The sequence below is a fragment of the Mustela lutreola genome, chromosome 1 (genome assembly GCF_030435805.1).
Source record: "Mustela lutreola isolate mMusLut2 chromosome 1, mMusLut2.pri, whole genome shotgun sequence".
Classification (NCBI taxonomy): domain Eukaryota; kingdom Metazoa; phylum Chordata; class Mammalia; order Carnivora; family Mustelidae; genus Mustela; species Mustela lutreola.
The window spans coordinates 64503910-64522415 of NC_081290.1; the positions used below are offsets into that span (position 1 = coordinate 64503910).

General features: G+C 51.5%; 1 protein-coding gene across 1 annotated transcript in view; it reads right to left on the reverse strand.

Annotated features, from left to right (window-relative positions):
* LOC131819385 (epididymis-specific alpha-mannosidase-like) overlaps nt 1-18506 on the reverse strand; it is a 31752-nt gene that overhangs the window by 11694 nt on the left and 1552 nt on the right. The window contains 11 exon segments of the mRNA XM_059154446.1: nt 326-600; nt 2195-2328; nt 2650-2788; nt 3703-3893; nt 5212-5410; nt 6716-6893; nt 6926-6942; nt 8307-8414; nt 9182-9354; nt 12173-12278; nt 17980-18126. Coding sequence (XP_059010429.1) covers nt 326-600; nt 2195-2328; nt 2650-2788; nt 3703-3893; nt 5212-5410; nt 6716-6893; nt 6926-6942; nt 8307-8414; nt 9182-9354; nt 12173-12278; nt 17980-18126 — 1667 coding nt within the window.

Below are 18506 nucleotides of genomic sequence, written 5' to 3' on the forward strand. Positions count from 1 at the left end.
GATGCATAAGTGGTTGTTGGGTGGGTGGATAGTTATATGTTTCTCTAAATTTAAGATAGTGAGTAAAGTGAATATTATATATTCTCTTTGAGTGAGGTTTCACATCTACTTTGTGGATCAACAACCCTGGAATGATAAAATTCATGCAGGGTTTTCCTGTAGTGGTCTAGTTTCACAGTTGCAGAAATAAAGCTGATAACACAGGAAGGGCCTTCACCACCTTCTGATGATTCCTCTAGCAGGTGAGGACACAGACAGGTGGGGGAATGATAAGTCCAGGTCTCAGCACACACTTCTGTCTGAGTCAGCAATGGCTGTGCCTCACCTCTCCAAGATGCTGTGCATGAGGTTAGTGTCAGCGTCCAGGAACACAGTGTAACAGTCATTCTCCACAGAAATTAGGTGCCTACCCCCTGGACCGGCTTGTGTCTCTGGCTTGCGGGCAAAGTTGGAGGTTTTAGCCAGACTGGCACCCAACTGCTTGGTGTCTTTTTGAGTCCCCTGATCACGCCTGATACTGTAGTGTCGGTAACTGAGGCCCGGGATTGTGGTCAGCACATGCAAGTCATAAGCAGTTTGCCTCTCTTTTGATTCTTGGATCTGCAAGGCCAAGAGAAGAAAACAAAATGGTGAGTATCAGGGCAGGAGGACCCTCAGTGTCCTCACTCTACTGTGACTTGCACACCTCCTGGATAGGGTGCTCACTACCCTCAGACAGCAGGGTCTTTCCATCATTGGACTATGCTGAGTTCCCTTCAGGCATCCTCCCTGCTCACAAGGACCCTGCCTCAGCCCCCACCTGCCTCCCCAGCCTCCCTCACTCCTCAGACTCCAGCATCAGACGCTGCCCTCACTTCCAAGCACCCCTGCTGTTTCTTACCTCAGAGCCTTTGCTCATGCTATTACCCCTTCCTGGAGAGCCTTCTCTCGAAGTCCCTTATTTCACACCCTCCAGTTTCCCCAGGGGAGGTTTTTCTGTTCACCCCACCATCTTCCCCTTCCCCTGTCACCTGACATCCGGGGAGGAGGGATGGAGAATGACACTGGGCACACTCAGCCAAGTCCCTTACTCTCCAGGGGAAGCATGCAGCATCTGAGCCCCCAAGGGAAGCTCGGGAGCCCTATCAGTAACACCAGGATGGCTACACACACCATCCCACCCAGGCTTTGTGAGACATACATATCCTGTCCCTGCCCCCCTTCCAGCTCTGTCAATCTTCCTCATCGGAACACAACCATCTGTCACATTTCACACATTCTTATTTTGTCTCCTGCCTGTTCCCCAGAGTGAGAATATGAGTCCTCTATGGACAGGGACTTCATGGGCTTGGTTATTAAGGAAGCCTGGAACCTAGGCCAGGGCCTGACACACAAGTGTCCAAAATATTTGTTGAGTGCATTTACTCAGAGTGGTGTTGCGTGTGGGTGAAGAAGGGGGTGCTAGGGGTTGGGTCTGCTGAAACCAACACCATCCCATCTCCCTGCCCAGGTCAGATGACTCCTCATCCTTCTGCATCAACTAAGGTCCACTACCCTCGCTCCCCAGGTCATCACTCCATACCACACATGTCCTTTAAGTGTCTGACCCGCCCATTCCCCATGGGTGATGCTGCTGTCCAGGACCAGAATGTGCCTCCGGGAGTGTTTGCTGAGTGGCTGATGTCAGCACCTCCTGCACGTCCACAGGGAAACCCTGGCACTGGGGGACAGGCAGGGTCCCTGGGCCCCTCAGCTGGCTCCAGGCAGTGGAAGGAAATGAGGACAGACCACACACAAGCTGGTGTCTGGGTGTGCGGACACAGGCAGCTGGGCCAGCCTAGAGCACCAGCGTCTCCACAAGTCTGAAGACTCCTGAGGGCCTGTCCACAGAAAGTGGATGTTTACATGAGAACACAAATATGCCCCATGTCGAGGGCGTGAGGAGAAGCCTCCCAAGCAGGGCAGGCCACCCAGGAGACCCTCCAGGGAGGGGATAGTGCTGGGACTTCTGGGCACTTTAGATGCTCACAGACCAGTGAGAGTCCCCTGGTGGATCCCACTGACCTTACTGGATAAGGGTCCCAAAATGTGTCCTCTAGGTGTGGCCCCCCATGGTCATGTGTTCATGTGAACTGCTTCCATTTCCGGAAGTGCCATACTGGAACAGGTGTCAGCAGCAGCAAGTGTGCCATTCTGCACGCTGTCAGGGCCATACCTGTGCAGCCACCGGCTGGCCAGACTCATCTGTGACGCTGACCCTGGAGAAGCCCACAGTCAGGGTAACAAGGGTGGTGACCGTCCAGGCCAGGGGGTTGTAGACCACGGCAACGTGTCCCCTAGCTTCTGAGTCTGCACACAGAAAACCGCCCTTACCTGCTGCCACTGGACTCACCCAACACACCTGGGGGCCCCTGGCTACATGGGAAACTGAGGCAGGAGAGACAAGTTCCTGCAGAGCTGCCAGGGCAACTGACTATAGGACCAGTGGGTTAGTGCGCTCCTATACCCAGCAGGCCCCATACTCTGCTCAGGGCTCTGTGTCATGTCCCCAGGAAGAGGAAAGTGGAAGGGATCACGCAAGGTTCATGCCGCATAAGGGATGTGGTTACATAAGGGATGTCAGAGACCCCTCTCAGACATGCAGGGCCATCCCACAGGGACCTCACTTACCTGAGTATGCCGGGGTCCTGTCCTGGACAATGGAGACCATCAGTTTGTGCACACCCTGCATCCCTGACCTCAGATTCTTCACATACATGTCTCTCACCTTGGGGGTCTCAGTCCCAGTGATGGCATGATGGTGCTGCACCTGCATCCCAACCAGAGTGGGGGAAACTCTGGATCGGGCCTGCCTCTGCAGACCACCTCCTGGGGGCTGGCATTCCTTTCCCGTTCACCAGGTGCTAGTGGAGCAGATGAGAGTCCCTACCACATTCCAAACTAGGAAACTGAGGCCCCAAGACTGACGACCTTACAGAAACCCACCGAGTCCCCTAGCTTGGGCAGAAAACAGACATCTGCAAGGCACCTGCCCCAGCTTCATCTCTGCTGTGCAGTCTGCCTGTGAGTGCCACTGGGACGCTCCAGGCACCCTCCATTCTCTGTACTGAAGTGGGTGTGGGATGAGCTTGTGTTCCTCAAAGGGAGACTGAGGCCCCACCAGCTAAAGCCACGGATCTCACCCACTCCGATGGACTCAAGTCTATCTACTCCACCCCCAACACAGTGTCATATTCTGTCAGTTTTCCCATCTGTACAGTGGGGACACATGGAGACAGAGAGTTGGGAACAACTTGCTGTGGGGTAGCCACCGTGCCAAGCAGCTTATGTACATTCTCACATTCAGTTGCCCCACCATCCAGGGGTGGGCATGAGCTTCTCAATGTACAGGGAGGGAATTAGGGCTCAGAGAGGAAAGTCCTGAGCCTGAGGACACACAGTGGAGTGGGACTGAATCCATGCAGGACTGTAGAACACTAATGCTGCTTCTCTTTGCCCTTTGCCCTCTGGGTAAATTTGGCTAAAGCTTACTGAAGCCATGAGCTGAAGGCTATCAGAGCCTGGTTCTAACCTTGGCCCAGGGTCCACCTGCACCTGTCATGAGACCACAGGCCACCTCAGTGTTCTCTTCTGAAACATTGACCTTTAGTGACCAGGGACTGGGAAAGTGCACTGACCAGAAGGTTTCCAACCTGATCGTGTTGCTGAGAGGGGTGCCGTTACCTCAGAGACAGCCCAGCGGAGCTGCTGAAGCTGCTTCAGGGCCCAGTCCAGGTCCAGGTGCTGGTGGGGGACCGGCCACACAGAGCGTGTGAACATGGACTCCCCAGCATACAACAGAGCACTGGCTCGCCTGGCCAGCCCCTTGAGCCTGCTGCGGGATGAGTAGAAGCCGGTCCAGGCCTGATGTGGACCTGGAGAGAAGGGCTGGCAGTTGGCTTGAGTCTTCCTGGCCTGGGGACTTCCTGAGACCAAGTCCCAGGAGAGCTGAGGAAGCTGGGGCCTGGGCTCCGGCTCTGCCTGGGTCACCTATGAGGGCAGCCAAAGACTCCTGCTCCAGCTAGGCCAGGAATGGTCCAGGGATTCCAGGGAGGGGCTGGGGTAAGTGTGAGTATGTAGGTGGCCTGGACCAGGCCTGGGATAGGGAACCAGAGAGCCCAGGGTGGACCTGGGAAACCTGGATCAGCCCATGAGCCTAGGGCCTGGATAGGAGAGCAAGATGGGAGCCAAGTTGGCAGCATCCAGCTGACATAGGCCCTGAGCGCTGGCATGTGACTCGGCGGCAATGGGGAGTCCGAGATAAGCCTGCAATCACTGGGGATCCACTGGCCACCCAGGGAGGTGGGATCGGGGATAGCTGAGGGATCCCGTGTCTGCTGTGTGGACCTGCACATAGGGAATGACTCCTGACTAAGACTGGGTGGGAGGAGGGGGGCTGGGTGCCTCCTGGCAGCATGGCTGGATCCCACAGGTGGTTGACTGTCCCTATAGTTCTTGCCTTCTGCCTTCTCCCAGGCTGGGGAGTGTCTCCATTCCCTGACCTTCTCCCACATGACCTGAACTCACCAGGAAGGGTAGCCCTGTGATCTGGGGAAAGGCTACAGGCTGTGTATGCTGTCCACAGCTGTCCACGGCTCCTCCAGCAGGCTGAGTGTCCTGGTCAGGCAGGACCTAGCTCTAAATCCCCAGTGACTCAGAGCAGGGACCAGGGATCACCGCACCTGTCCACTCTCCACACAAACATTGTCTCTCCTGGAGGGTTGCACCAAATCAAGCCCCTTCAGAACACCTGCAGGACATTGCCCTATCTCCTCCCTCCTCGATGTAGCCCCGCCCACTTCAGCATAGCCATGCCCACACTCACGTAGCCTCCCTTACCTGGACTGTAACCACGCCCACAAGGAGGTAGTTACACGTGAACTGCAAGTGTAACCCCGCCCACATCAATCTGCCCCTCCCACCTCAACTGTAACCATGCTCACAGCCTTGTAGCCCTCCTGGGTGAAGGAGGCCAAGGCCTTGTGGATGTGGAAATAGGAAGCTATGGAGCCCTTCTGTGAGTGTAGTGTCAATCCTAGGATAGCTAGGGGGGACAGGGTGTGGGGGCGGGTGTGGGGAACAGGGGCCATCTCGGCCCCAGTGACCCTCAAAAGCTCCATCAGCACGGCAGAGCAGACTCGGTGGGCACCCTCCCCAGCACCAGATCTGCATCCAACCTGCACGGGGTCATACCTGAGGAATAAGGCAGGAAGTCTTGGTGTTCACGGACGTGCCAGGTGACATTGGTAGCTTGCAATGCACCGAAGTATTTGGCCAGCGTGGCGTACTCCACAGAGATGCCGAGTTTGGGTGTATTACTGTTGATGAATTCCAGCAGAGGGTCCATGTTTTCGAACTGCAGCGAGGCATTGAAGAACTGCTTGTCACACCCCTGCATGCAGGAACACAGCGCAAAACCTTGGAATTCCTCTGCAGAGCCCAGCCCAGGCAGAACCCAGCCCAGCCCTCATCATCCCCATCAGGGGCCCTCCTGGCTCCCTGGCAGAACCTCCAACCAGCTCCCCAGGGGCATCCCTGCACCCACTTACCTTCCTTCCTCCCTTCTGTCCTGTCTTACTTCCTTCCTTCTTTCCTTCCTCTTTACTTTTTTCACTTTAAAATCTTGTTAGTTTTAAATCATACTATACATTACATCTCCAGAGCATATTTCTTGTATAACTGGAAGTCTGCACCTTCAACCACCATGCCCAGAGCCTCCTCCCTCACCCCTTAACTCCAGAGACTGCAAAACTTATCTCTTCATCTATGCTTGATGACTTTAGTATCACATTAAATGAGATCATGCAATATTGGAATTCTCTATCTGACTTATTTCTCCCCAGGGCCTTTTTAAAAGATCAACAGTATTACTATCCATCAATATCATTAATTATAACACCTGACAATTATGAATAACAGGGATAACAGCTATCGCCCTCAATTACAGACCTTCTGTGCCCCTTTCCACAAGCAGTCAAGATGTAAGAAGACAGGCTAGGGAGTGCCCTGCTGGGGTCTGAGCACGAATCCCCATCCTAGCTGCCCCTCAATGTGGCTGTGCAGCCTCAAGACGATGCCTTGACCTCTCTGGTTCTCAGGTCCCTCATTTCCAAAATGGGATACCGGCCATGCCTGCATCCTAGGCCCATGAGGCATAGTAAGTGGATGAGACAAATATATCACATGGAAGTTGCCTGTGCCCTGGGGGTGCTCCACAAAAGAGAGCTCTGCATGGGATGGTGAGGAGGAGGACGTCCATGTCTAAAACTGTCATGGGGCATGTCTCCTGTCAGCCCTAGATCAAGCCTGTGAGGCAGGACCTGTCATGATTCCTACTTCAGAGACAAGGAAACTGAGACCCACGAGGTAAGGCACATAATGACGGAGCAGGGGGCCAGGATTCCAGCCTAGGCCTCACATCCCAACACTGAGATGAAAAGATGAGGAGGAAGGAACTGAGGGGAGTTGGCAGCTGGCATGGGCCAGGGGCTGTATTTCCGGTGGGAGAAGCTGGGGGAGTCCCAGGTGTTGGGAGGAGCTGTTGGAAGGGGTGAGGCCATGTGGTGTACAGGGAAGAGACAATGGCCCAGGGCTGATGATGGCAGCCCGGCCTGGCCCCTGAAGAGCCTGGTTGGGTGAGACTGGACAGGAGTCCAAAGCTGTGTTGGGGACACTAGGGTGTGGGACCCCGCCTTACCCAGGGCCAGAGGAGATGTGATGTCTGGAACCAGGCAGCCCGTTCTTTCACATTGTCCACAAGAAGATCTACATAGTACTTCATGTTGTTCCAAGTGATGGGTGCAGACTTGGGTTGAAATAGCCTATTGGAGGGAGGCTCCGGGAAGACAGCCGAGCCGTCCCAGTAAAAGCCTTCCCTGCAGGGGTGTAAAGGGTTAGCTGATTCCACCTTGAGGAGAGAGGAAGCTTGGGGTCCAGAAGGTCAGGCAGGGTGCAGCTGGACCCAGGCAGCTCAGGGAGTGCAGACCACCACTCAGGCCTCCATCTCCCAGTATTTTTTTTTAATCTTTTATTTATTTCAGAAAAAGAGTGAGCCAGACAGCAAAACCAGGGAAGAGGCAGAGGGAGAAAGAGATGCAGACTCCCCACTGAGCAGGGAGCCTGCTATGAGGCTCCATCCCAGGACCAAGGGATCATGACCTAATCTGAAAGCAGATGCTTCACCAACTGAACCACCCAGATGCCCTCCTTCTCCCACCTGTGTGATGAGCAGCTCAGTGCTGTCCCACAAGAGCACTGCGGAACAATGGGGCTCAAACACACATGTCATGGTTGACCAGCTGTGTATCTTGAACGCGGCCCCTTCCCTGGACCCACACTGCCTCATTCAACACATGGAGCCCACAGTCCGTGCCTCCCAACTTCCACCCCTGGGGATCTCATGGGATTCCTTTCATTACGGGATTCTCAGGGCCAATAAGATGACCATCAGACCTGGGTCTAAGGCCCCAAGTGGCGTGAGGCAAGAGAGGCACTGTGTCCCAGGGTGAATGGTAAGGGAGTGCTGAGTCTCCGTATGGGACATAGAGATAAGTTAATGTCCTATTTCAAAACTCAGACTTAATGCAAAGCAAATTGTCATGAACAGAAACCCAACATTTCTCTAAGGACAAGGGCAGGATTCTGGATTTTCCCTCTTGCCTCAGGCTCCAGTTTGGTCCACATGGCAGAGAACCCAAGATGGACCCTGTGGGTCGACGCCCCCATTAGGGTCCTCCCTGCCTTACTCTGGGCTGCACAAGGTAACATAGGGTGGACCCTGGACCAGCCGCCAGGAGCCGCCACTTGGATCCTCTCAGCCTGTCTCCTCATCCATAAAATGTCCTGATGGTTGTCATGAAGGATAAAGGAAAGACATCAGTAGACAACACTGGGCTCAGGCCTGGCACAGAGCGGAGCCTGACAAACAAGAATGATCGGTCCTGAAGTCCGTGTCTGGCATCCTTCTCGCCATCTGCCCTTCACCTTGCCTGCTAATCTCTCCTGTTCCAGGACCGGCAAGCCTGTTGCCCACAGCCTCCCAGGTACAAAGGGCCAGAGCGGGTTGAACCCAGGGCCTCCCACCCGAAGAGCTCCAACGATGTGGAGACCCTTGGAGCTGGCCACCCAAACCACCCAGACCCCGACACAGCTGACCACGGGCCAGTGTTGAGCGGCCCTGCCCCGGTTTCTCCTTCTGTAAGCTGGAGAGCTCAGAGCATCTGCCGAGGGGGTGGATGAAGAGTGGGCAGTGTCTGTGGTAATACAGGGAGGGTGCTTAGAACACGGGCTGCCCCAGGAGGTGCTCACGAGCAGTAGCTGTACTGGTCCAAGACGTGTGTGAAGATTTCCTGCTTAGCCGCCAGGGATGGGGACCCTCGCCACACGAACTGTAGACCCTGAAAACCCCAAGAAAACAGAATGAAAGCCCAGGGACAACACAGCTGCCCTGGTTCCACCAGCCCCACCTGGGCCTCCCTCCAGGTTTCAGGACTCCATCCCCTCTGCGGGGTCCTCTCAACTCCCTCGGACCACCCACAGCTTCATATGGTGGTAGAAACTGCCCTCCAGAAGGAGCCAGCCTGCTCCTGCACCCTTCCACCTCCAGCACCACTGTCTCTGCCAAGGCCCGCTAGAGAAGCTCATTCTGGCTCTGCTTGACTACCTCCTGGCACAGGGAGCTGCCCGCCTCTCACAAAGCCTGCAGTCTGTTGTTATTGCCCTCATGGTTAGAACCCGGTCTGGGTCACAAAGGACGGAGAAATCCTGCTTCTATTAAGTACTAGCCAGCGGGATGCTGGAACCACACGCATGTTCCCTGATTCTTCTGTGCCTCAGTTTCTGCGTGGGGGAAATGGGGAGGCCCCACCCAGGCCCAAGCAGCACAGAGTCAGCTGCGGGAGAAGTGGACCAATGTGGGAAGGGAACTCCATGCACGACATGGCCTGTGGTGGGGCTCAGGACGACGTTGCTTCTCTCACCCACTAGAACCCAAGTCCACCTTCATCTGCTGCTGCCCGTGGCAGCCTGCATTTGTCTCAGACCACTCTTGCCTGAGTTATGCTGGAGAGAATACTCGTTCCTGCAGGGGCATGGGAGCAGGCCCTGCACACAGAGGGAAGAAGGCAGCGACCAGAGGCAGCAGTGCATGTGGCTAATGACTCACTTGGTTTTTCTGCATGGCACCCTTCAGGTCATAGTCGATCCGGGAGATGACGTGGGCATGGAAGCCCGCCAGGGCAAATAGGGTGGGGGTCGTAGCAGAGGCGCCAAAGGGGTCGACTTGCCAGGAGAACTGTGGCCGGATCCCAAAGGTTTCATATAAGAACCCGTGTCCTTCTGCAAAGAGAGCACCGCCTTGCTGGTGACAGGAGGGGGCCCCTTGCCACCTGCTCACTCAGGGTCCCTGCCTTTCCATGGGGCTAGAGTGTCATCTGGGGCTGGGCTGCAGGAGATCCTAACACAGAGGAGGCCACACCAGGATTCCCTGATGTTTCCTTCACTCGTCCATGACGTTAGAGTCACCACATGGGCCTGAGCCATTCCAGAGGACCCCAGGCCTGTTGGACAGAGCCATGAACAGACCAGAGGCCAGGCCAAGTCAGGAGAGAGGAGTGCTGCCAGATGTCAGTGGCTGAGAAGGTCGGGGTCTGAGGCACCCGGGAGGGCATGAGGACGAGCCAGGATGTACGGACCTGGCATGGGATTTCAGGCCCTCAGAGACAGCAGGGGGAGGAGGCAGAGGGTGATCAAGAAGCAGAGGAGACCAGAAGGGAGCAGCAGAGGTGAGGAAAGATCTGGGGATTGTGGGTCAGGGATTATGAGGGAATGGACAATAGCATCTCAGGAGAGAGGGCAGGTAGTACAAAGAAGAGCCCTCTCTATAGACAGGGAGCCAGAGCCAGGCAGACCTGATTGCTGCCTGTTCAGTATCCCCTTCTCCTGCACTTAGAGAATCCTCACTTTGTTCAGGGGGTGCCATCCCCACCCCAAAGGATGAATTGCCATTGGTCTCAGCTGCTCGTGGCGAGTTCATTCCCCTCTGGCAGATACTTGCTTTCTCAGCCTGGTTGGAAGCCAGAGTTGGTCATGGACCCCAGTTGGAGCCAAAAAGATGTGTGCCTTAAGCTTGGTTTGCTTTGGGGAAGATTTCCCACCTTCATTAAAAACAGCAAGTCAGATTGGCTGAAGGAGAGAAGTGAGCTGGGAGAAATCGGAGGGGGAGACGAACCATGAGAGACTGTGTACTCTGAGAAACAAACTGAGGGTTTGGGAAGGGAGGGGTGGGGGATTGGGATAGCCTGGTGGTGGGTATTAAGGAGGGCACGTATTGCATGGAGCACTGGGTGTGGTGCATAAACAATGAATCTTGGAACACGGGGGAAAAAATTAAGTTAAAAAAAAAAAAAAAAAAAGCCAGGGGCACCTGGGTGGCTCAGTGGGTTAAAGCCTCTGCCTTCGGCTCAGGTCTTGATCCCCAAGTTCAGGGATCGAGTCCCACATAGGGCTATCTGCTCAGTAAGGAGCCTGCTTCCTCCTTCTCTCTCTCTCTCTCTCTCTCTCTCTCTCTGCCTTCTTCTCTGCCTACTTGTGATCACTGTCTGTCAAATAAATAAATAAAACCTTAAAAAAAAAAAAAAGACTCAAGTCGCTGCTCCTCAGGTTCCTGGCCCTCTAGCCCAAAGCACCCCCAAGCCTCAAATGAAGAGGTGATTACTGAAGGAAACTGCTAATTATCCCATGGACCGGGGTCCTCCTACTTCTTCTAGTCTCAGAAGCCCACCCTCCCTGTCAGCTTCAGCAGGTGCAGAGTCCCTAGGCTAGACCCCGCCTTCCAAGATACGTGGCTCTCCCTGACCAATGGGCTGTGAGCTCAGTGTTGGAGGCCATTCCCCAGCATCTCTTGAGGGCCCTTCGGGTCACGTGACTGCATCCTGACCAATGAGACAGGAGAAGGACATTTGGCCTACATCCCATAGTATCCCTGCAGGCCAAAGACAAACTGGGAGTAGGGGTTTGGGGCCTCACCGAGAGCTAGTGGTAGATAATCCCTGGACCGGAGGGGCCCGGATGGTCACAGGTGTGTCCCCTCCTCCTGGCCAGACCTTTCACTTCTCTGCACTGCAGTGGTGGCGCCCAGGAGCCTGATCCGTGACATGCTCTCCCACTCGGGATGCAGTGGGTGTGCAGCTCTCGCTCAGGGACCTGCCCTCATCTCACCTCTGTGGGGGGTCCCAGCTGGGGAGCTGGCCCCTCAGCGAGTGGAAGGACGGGGCGGCGGCCACGTTCAGCTTTCCCTGGTCACCGAGTGCTGCGGGCAGGTCCCTCTCCCTCCAGAGAAGTGTCAGGTCTCAGACTAAGATGGGGGTGGGCGGCCCTCAAAGGCAGGGTTACGGGGGCCCCCTCCATTCCCTCCCTCCCCGGCGGGCAGCCTGCAGGGGCCTGTCATGGCAAAAGACACCTCAGAGCGAGGAGGAGGGCCCGTGCCTCTGCCCACTGATGTGCTAGAGGACGGGTGGTGATGACAGGGGAGGTGGCGGCGGTTGGGCGGGGTGCGGATGGGGCGGTGCGTTCAGGACGCTGGTGGTAATGACATTGGAAGTGATGATGGTGGTCATCATGATGGTGACACAGGTGGTATACATGGTGCTGTGGCTGTCAGTGTGGATGGGGAGAGGGTGTCAATGCAGGTGGTGGCCTGAATAACAGAGGCAGAGAGGGGGGCCTCACTGGTGCAGGTGGTGTTGTGTGTACTGGTGGGAATGACGGGGATGGCATCTAACCCTCAGTTTATCTCCTGGGAGCCACGGGCTCCACTTCGTGTGCCCCAAGGAATTGTCCCAATTTGATCCAATTTGATCCTCACAAGGGACCTCCCAATTTGGTCCCTCACAGGTGAGGGAGGCTGTGCCGTCAAACTCCTTTGGGCCATGAGGAAAGGGAGGCCCAGGGAGGGGATGTCCCTTGCCCAGGGTCCTGGGGCTGGGAATGCACAGACACAGGATAGATCCAGGTCATCTGGTCTTGAGACCACGCACTCACGTGGCCGCAGTGTCCTGCTCAGAGGGAAAGACCGGTCCAGAGCTGGGGTTCAGGAACCCAGTCCTAGTGTGTTTGGAGGCCCCAGGATAACCTGAGGTGGGGAAGGGGTCCTAACCTGTGAGCTGCAGAATCTGGTCATCAAAGTGGGTCACAGCCTCATCATGCATGACCTGGCCCCCGATGACAAACTCCAGGCGTCTTGTGGCCAGGAGATGGCGGACCTTGGTGACAAGGAGAGAGAACAAAGCCAGGTTAAAACCCCAAGTTGGGCTGGGTCTGTGGGGACATGACTCCGGTGTCTCATGGTGCCTTCCCCCACACCCATATATGCATTCATTCTGCAAGAGCAGCAGGTCAGACCTGCCTCCCAACACCCACACCAGCACCTGGCCCATGGTTGCTACTTGATCTGTGTTACCTCCACCTGAAACTACCTGTAGCTCTGTCTCTACTTGTCTCTACCGCCATATCTACCTCTGTATCTACCTCCTTGTCTACCTTTTCCTCTGTCTCCATGTCTGTATCTATATCTGTTAAATTGTCACTGCTGGAATAACTTCAGATGTATCAAAAACTTGCAAAAATTGTGCAAACAGTTCCTGTGGATCCCTTCCCTGTTTTGTTCGCTGTGAACTTTCTTTATCTATTTGCCATAGAGCTCCCATATCTCCTTATAATCTGGTACAGTTTTCTCTAAGCCATTCAGAAGTACCAGTTGGACATAGAATACCGGCTCCCTATTCCCTCACTGTGTGTTTTGTCAGGACAGAGTAATTATAGCCATAGTACAATTCTCAAAATTAGGACACTTACCATTAATGCAACACTGTAGCTAATCCAGACTTCATCCAAATGTTTCCAGTTGTTCAATGAATGCCCTGTTACTGGTATGGGGCTCAGTCCAGAATGGGGCCCAGCCTCCCCTGTCATGTCTCGTCATTGTCCTGTATACCCAACACTTCTTCAACCCCTATGTCCTCTTGCTCGGCTTGATCATTTTGGGGATTACAGGCCAGGCATGTTGGAGAGTGTCCTCCTGCTTGTGTTGCCTCATGACTGGCTGGTATTTTTTATAAACCCTTTAAACTTTAAATTCAATTAATTAACATATTATGTATTATTAGTTTCAGAGGTAGAGGTCAATGATTCATCAATGTTATAAAACACCCAGTGCTCATTACATCACATGCCCTTCTTAATGCCCATCATCCCATTTACCCATTCTCCACACGTCCTCACCTGAGCAACCCTCACTCAGCTGGTTTCCTATGATTAAGAGTCTTTCATGGTTTGTCTTCTTCTCTGATTTTGTCTTGTTTTATTTTTTTCCTCTCTTCCCCATGATTCTCTGTTTTGTGTCTTAAATCCCACATATGAGTGAGATCATATGATAATTGTCTTTCTCTGACTGATTTATTTCTCTTAGTGTATTACCCTCTAGCTCCACCCACATCATTGCAAATGGCAAGATTTCATTTTTGATGGCTAAGTAGTATTCCATTGTGTGTGTGTGTGTGTGTGTGTGTGTGTGTGTGTATACACCACATCTTCTTTATCCATGCATCTATTGATGGACATCTAGGTTCTTTCCATAGTTTAACTGTTGTGGACATTGCTGCTATAAACATTAGGGTGCACATGCCCCTTTTGATCACTACATTTGTATCTTTAGGGTAAATTCCTAGTAGTGTCAGTTCTGGGTCATAAGGTAGCTCTATTTTCAACTTTTTGAGGAACCTCCATACTGTTTTCCAGAGTGGCTGCACCAGCTTACATTCCCACCAACAGTGTAGGAGGGTTCCCCTCATCAACATCTGTTGTTTCCTGTCTTATTAATTTTAGCCATTCTGACTGGTGTGAGGTGGCATCTCACTGTGGTTTTGATTTGTATTTCCTGATATCAAGTGATGTTAAGCACTTTTTCATGCGTATTGGCCATTTTTATGTCTCCTTTGGAGAAATATCTGTTCATGTCTTCTGCCCATTTCTTTTTTTTTTTTTTTTTTTTTTTATTTTTTATAAACATATATTTTTTATATACATATATTTTTATCCCCAGGTCTGTGAATCACCAGGTTTACACACTTCACAGCACTTGATTGGATTATTTGTTCTTTGGTTTTGAGTATGATACGTTCAATATAGATTTTGAATGCTAGCCTTTATCTGATATGTCATGCAAATATCATCTCTCATTCTCTCAGTTGTCTTTTGGTTTTGCTGACTGTATCCTTTGCTGTACAAAAGCTTTTTGTCTTTAAAAAAAAAAAACTTTTGTCTTGACGATATACCAATAGTTCATTTGTGCCTTTGCTTTCCTTGCCTTTGGAGACATGTCTCCCAAGAAGTTGACATGGGTGAGGTTGCAGAAGTTGCTGCCTGTGTTCTCCTCTTTTGATGGGTTCCTGTCTCACATTTAGAGCTTTCATCTATTTTGAGTCCATTTAGACGGACTCAAAAGTATGGCGTAAGGGAATGGTCCAGTTTCGTTCTTCTGCATATGGCTATCCAATTTTCCCAACACCATTTACTAAAGAGACTATCTTTTTCCCTTGGATGTTCTTTCCTGCTTTGTTAAAGTTTAGTTGACCATAGAATTGAGGGTTCATTTCTAGGCTCTCTATTTTGCTGCATTGATCTATGTGCCTGTTTTTGTGCAAGTACCATACTGTCTTGATGATTACACCCTGTAATAGAGCTTAAAGTCTGGAATTGTGATGCCACCAGCCTCATAGAATGAGTCCAAAAGTTTTCCTTCCATTTCTATTTTTTGAAACACCTTTAGAAGAACAGGTATTAATTGTTCTTTAAATGTTTGGTAGAATTCCCCCAGAAAGCCATTCAATCCTGGACTGTTGTTTATCGGGAGATTTTTGATGGCTGCTTCAATTTCCTTGCCAGTTATGGGTCTGTTCGAGTTTTCTGTTTCTTCCTGTTTCAGTTCTGATAGTTCATATGTTTCTAGAAATGCATCCATTTCTTCCTGATTGCCTAATTTGTTGGTGTATAGTTGTTCATAATATGTTCTTAGAATTGTATTTCTTTGGTGTTGGTTGTGATCTCTTTTGTTAATGATTTTATTTATTTGGGTCTTTTATCTTTTCTTTTTGGTGTGTCTGGCCAGGGATTTATCAATCTTAATTCTTTCAGAGAATCATCTCCTAGTTTCCTTGATCTGTTCTACTGTTCTTTTGGCTTCTAGTTCATTGATTTCCGTTCTAATCTTTATTAATTCTCTCTTGCTGGGTTTGGGCTTTATTTGGTGTTCTTTCTCCAGCCCCTTTAGGTGTAAGGTTAGCTTCTCTATTTGACAACTTTCTTGTGCCTGGAGAAAGGTCTGTAGTGTTATATACTCCCCTCTTAGGACTGCCTTTGTTGCATCTCAAAGTTTTTGTTTTTGCTTTTGTTTCTAAATATTTTATTTATTTATTTGACAGAGACAGAGAAAGCAAGAAAGAGGATATACAAACAGAAATACTGGGAGAGGGAGAAGCAGACTCCCACAGAGGAGGGAGTCTGATTTGCGGCTCTGACTCAGGACCCTGGGTTCATGACCTGAGTCAAAGGCAGATGCTTAATGTCTGAGCCTCCCAGGTGCTCTGCATCTCAAAGGTTTTGAACAGTTGTGTTTTCATTTTCATTTGTTTCCATGAATTTTTTAAAATTCTTCTTTAATTTCTTGGTTGACCCATGCATTCTTTGCTAGGATGCTCTTTACCCTCCATGTTTTTTTAATTCTTTCCTTCTCCTCTCCATCTCCCCACGTCTTCCATGTTATTCCTTATGCTCCACAAATAAGCAAAACCATATGATAATTGACTCTCTCTTCTTGACTTATTTCACTCAGCATAATCTCTTCCAGTCCCGTCCATGTTGATACAAAACTTGGGTATTCCTTCCAAATTTCCTCTTGAGAGTGAGTTCCTGTTTCAAAGCATTGTGGTCTGAACATTCACAGGGAATTATTCCATTCTTTTGGTACCAGTTGAGACCAGATTTGTGACCCTGTATGTGATCTATTCTAGAGATTGTTCCAGGTGCAGTTCAGAAGAATGTGTATTCTCTTGCTTTAGGATGGAAGTCTCAGAATGTATATGTAAAGCTCCTCTGATCCAGTGGGTCATTCAAGGACCTTGTTTCCTTGCTAATCTTAGATGACCTGTCCATTGTAGTGAGGGAGGTGTTCAAGTTGCCTAAGATTACAGTATTATTATCTATGTGTTTCCTTAATTTTGTTTTAATTGGTTTATATAATTAGCAGCTCCCATGTTTGGGGCATAAATATTTACAATGGTTAGATATTATTAGACAGACACTTTAATTAAAATATAGTGTCCTTCCTCATCTCTTATTTCAGTCTTTGGTTTAATATATAATTTGTTGGATATAAGGATTGCCATCCCAGCTTTCTTTTGATGTCCGTTAGCATAATAAATGGCTTTCCACCCTCTCACTTTCAATCTGGAGATGACTTACAGTCTAAAATGAGTCTCTTGCACACAGCATATCAATGGGTCTTGCTTTTTTGGCTGATAAGTATTTTTTAAATAAATGAAAGAATGGAGGGATGGGCAGTAAGGAGAGACAGTTAGTGGTGGTGAGTCCAGTGCATTCTTTGGATACTGTAGTTTCCATTTGCTTTCAGGACTATCAGGGTCCTGATATGATTATGATTACTGAATCATTGAATTATTGAATTATTGAATCACTGAATTATTGAATATTATATTATGAATATATGATTATTCACTCCAAGATGATTGAATGGGCTCCTGCTGCATACTGTTTTACACGAGCACCTACCACATCCCAGGCACTTTCCAGACACTGGGGGTTCATAGGAGCAAGTAGAGAAAAGTCCCTGCTTCCAGGGAGCCATGCCATGAGTGGTCTGCCCAGGATTCTGCTGGGTCACATCCCTCCTCAAGGATGAGGAGAGACATTTGGGTTTGGGGTGTCTCCATAGAGGGCAGCCCACCCCTGGACACCATGAGAGACCCACTTCACTCAGACCTGCCAGGCTCAGTGTCCCACCCATCCAGTATCAGCTCTGTTTCCATGGGCCATTCACCTACCCTCTCTGAACCAGGACCGTCTGTGCAGCATGGAGTAACTATCCCCACCATACACCCTGTTGGGAGGACGTGGTGATATGGACCGTAAAAAGTAGAAGCCAGCTCCTGGCACTTGGCCAGCGCCCACACCATGCAAGTTTCCTTCTTATGACTCCACAAGGTGCAGGTTCAAGACACCCCTCAAGTGGGATCCAGTGAAGTCTTCCCTTCACCTTCTCAGCTTTGCCACTTGGGCAAGTCTCTCACCTCTCTGTCAGTGACCATTCTAGAGGAAGGTGAATGTCAGGGAGGGGACCAGGTCCACAGTGTCCTCCCAGGTTCACACATCCTGCATTCATCAGAACCCAGCAGACCTGAGGAGGGGGAGGTCACTCCCATTCACGCAGGCAGGACCTACAGCTCACAGAATGCACCTCTGCCTGAGGCTGGAATGAATCCCAGGTTGGCCCACCTCTAGGAGACTGGCTTCCCAGGGCCTCTCTAACCCTGCACCCCATGATGCCTTCTGTGACCCACTTTAAATGCAGGCACTGGGGCACCCTGGGCAGGGTGGCCAGCTGCAAGCCACAGGGCCATGCAGATGGTAGATGAAATGGGAGGTGGGGTCCAAAGAGACCCCATTCCACACAAGATGAGTGCAGGGCTGACTTGTTAGAATGCCATTTCACACCAACAGGCACAAAAACAGATAAAACCAAACCCATCCTTTGGGCTGGGCTGAGCACAAACCAGAGCTGAACAAGTCATGTGTGCACCTGGCCTGAGAGTTCAGACCACAGAGCCCCGGACACAGGGCTTCCCTGCCTGGGCATCCCTCCCTCCCAGAAGCCCCTGCAGACAGCAATACCTGGTGTTTCTGCCTGTCCGAGGCGATGCCATCCCACCACAGCCGGAAGTACTCCTGCTCCACGGCGATAAAGCAGCGATGCTCCTGGAGCATGAGCTCCTGCACCACGGAGGTATACACGTTGGATGCATAGGCCTGTAGGCTTTCCTGTGGAGGGGGCACCCCATCACACCAGTCCCTATGGATGATCCCGGAGGCTTGGCCCCATGGATCCAGGACTACAATCCCCATGACACAGGGTCCCTGGACCCTACAACTCCCTTCGGGCATCTGCCCTGGGCTCTTCTTCTCTTCCTCCTTTGCCACTCCAACAGAGACCCACGGGGACTGCTCTGTGCTGGACACACAGTGCCAGCTGGCCCTGAGACAGTGGTATGACTTTCCCGCCTCTGATGAGATCCTGCTGTTCTAGGGAGAGAGGTGATGTTCCAGACCATGACACAGGATGTGTCCAGGGGACAGAGACAGCTTCCCCAAGGGGCAGGGTAGCTGGCCCTGAGGGTGCAGTAGGGAGGCATCCCAGTGAA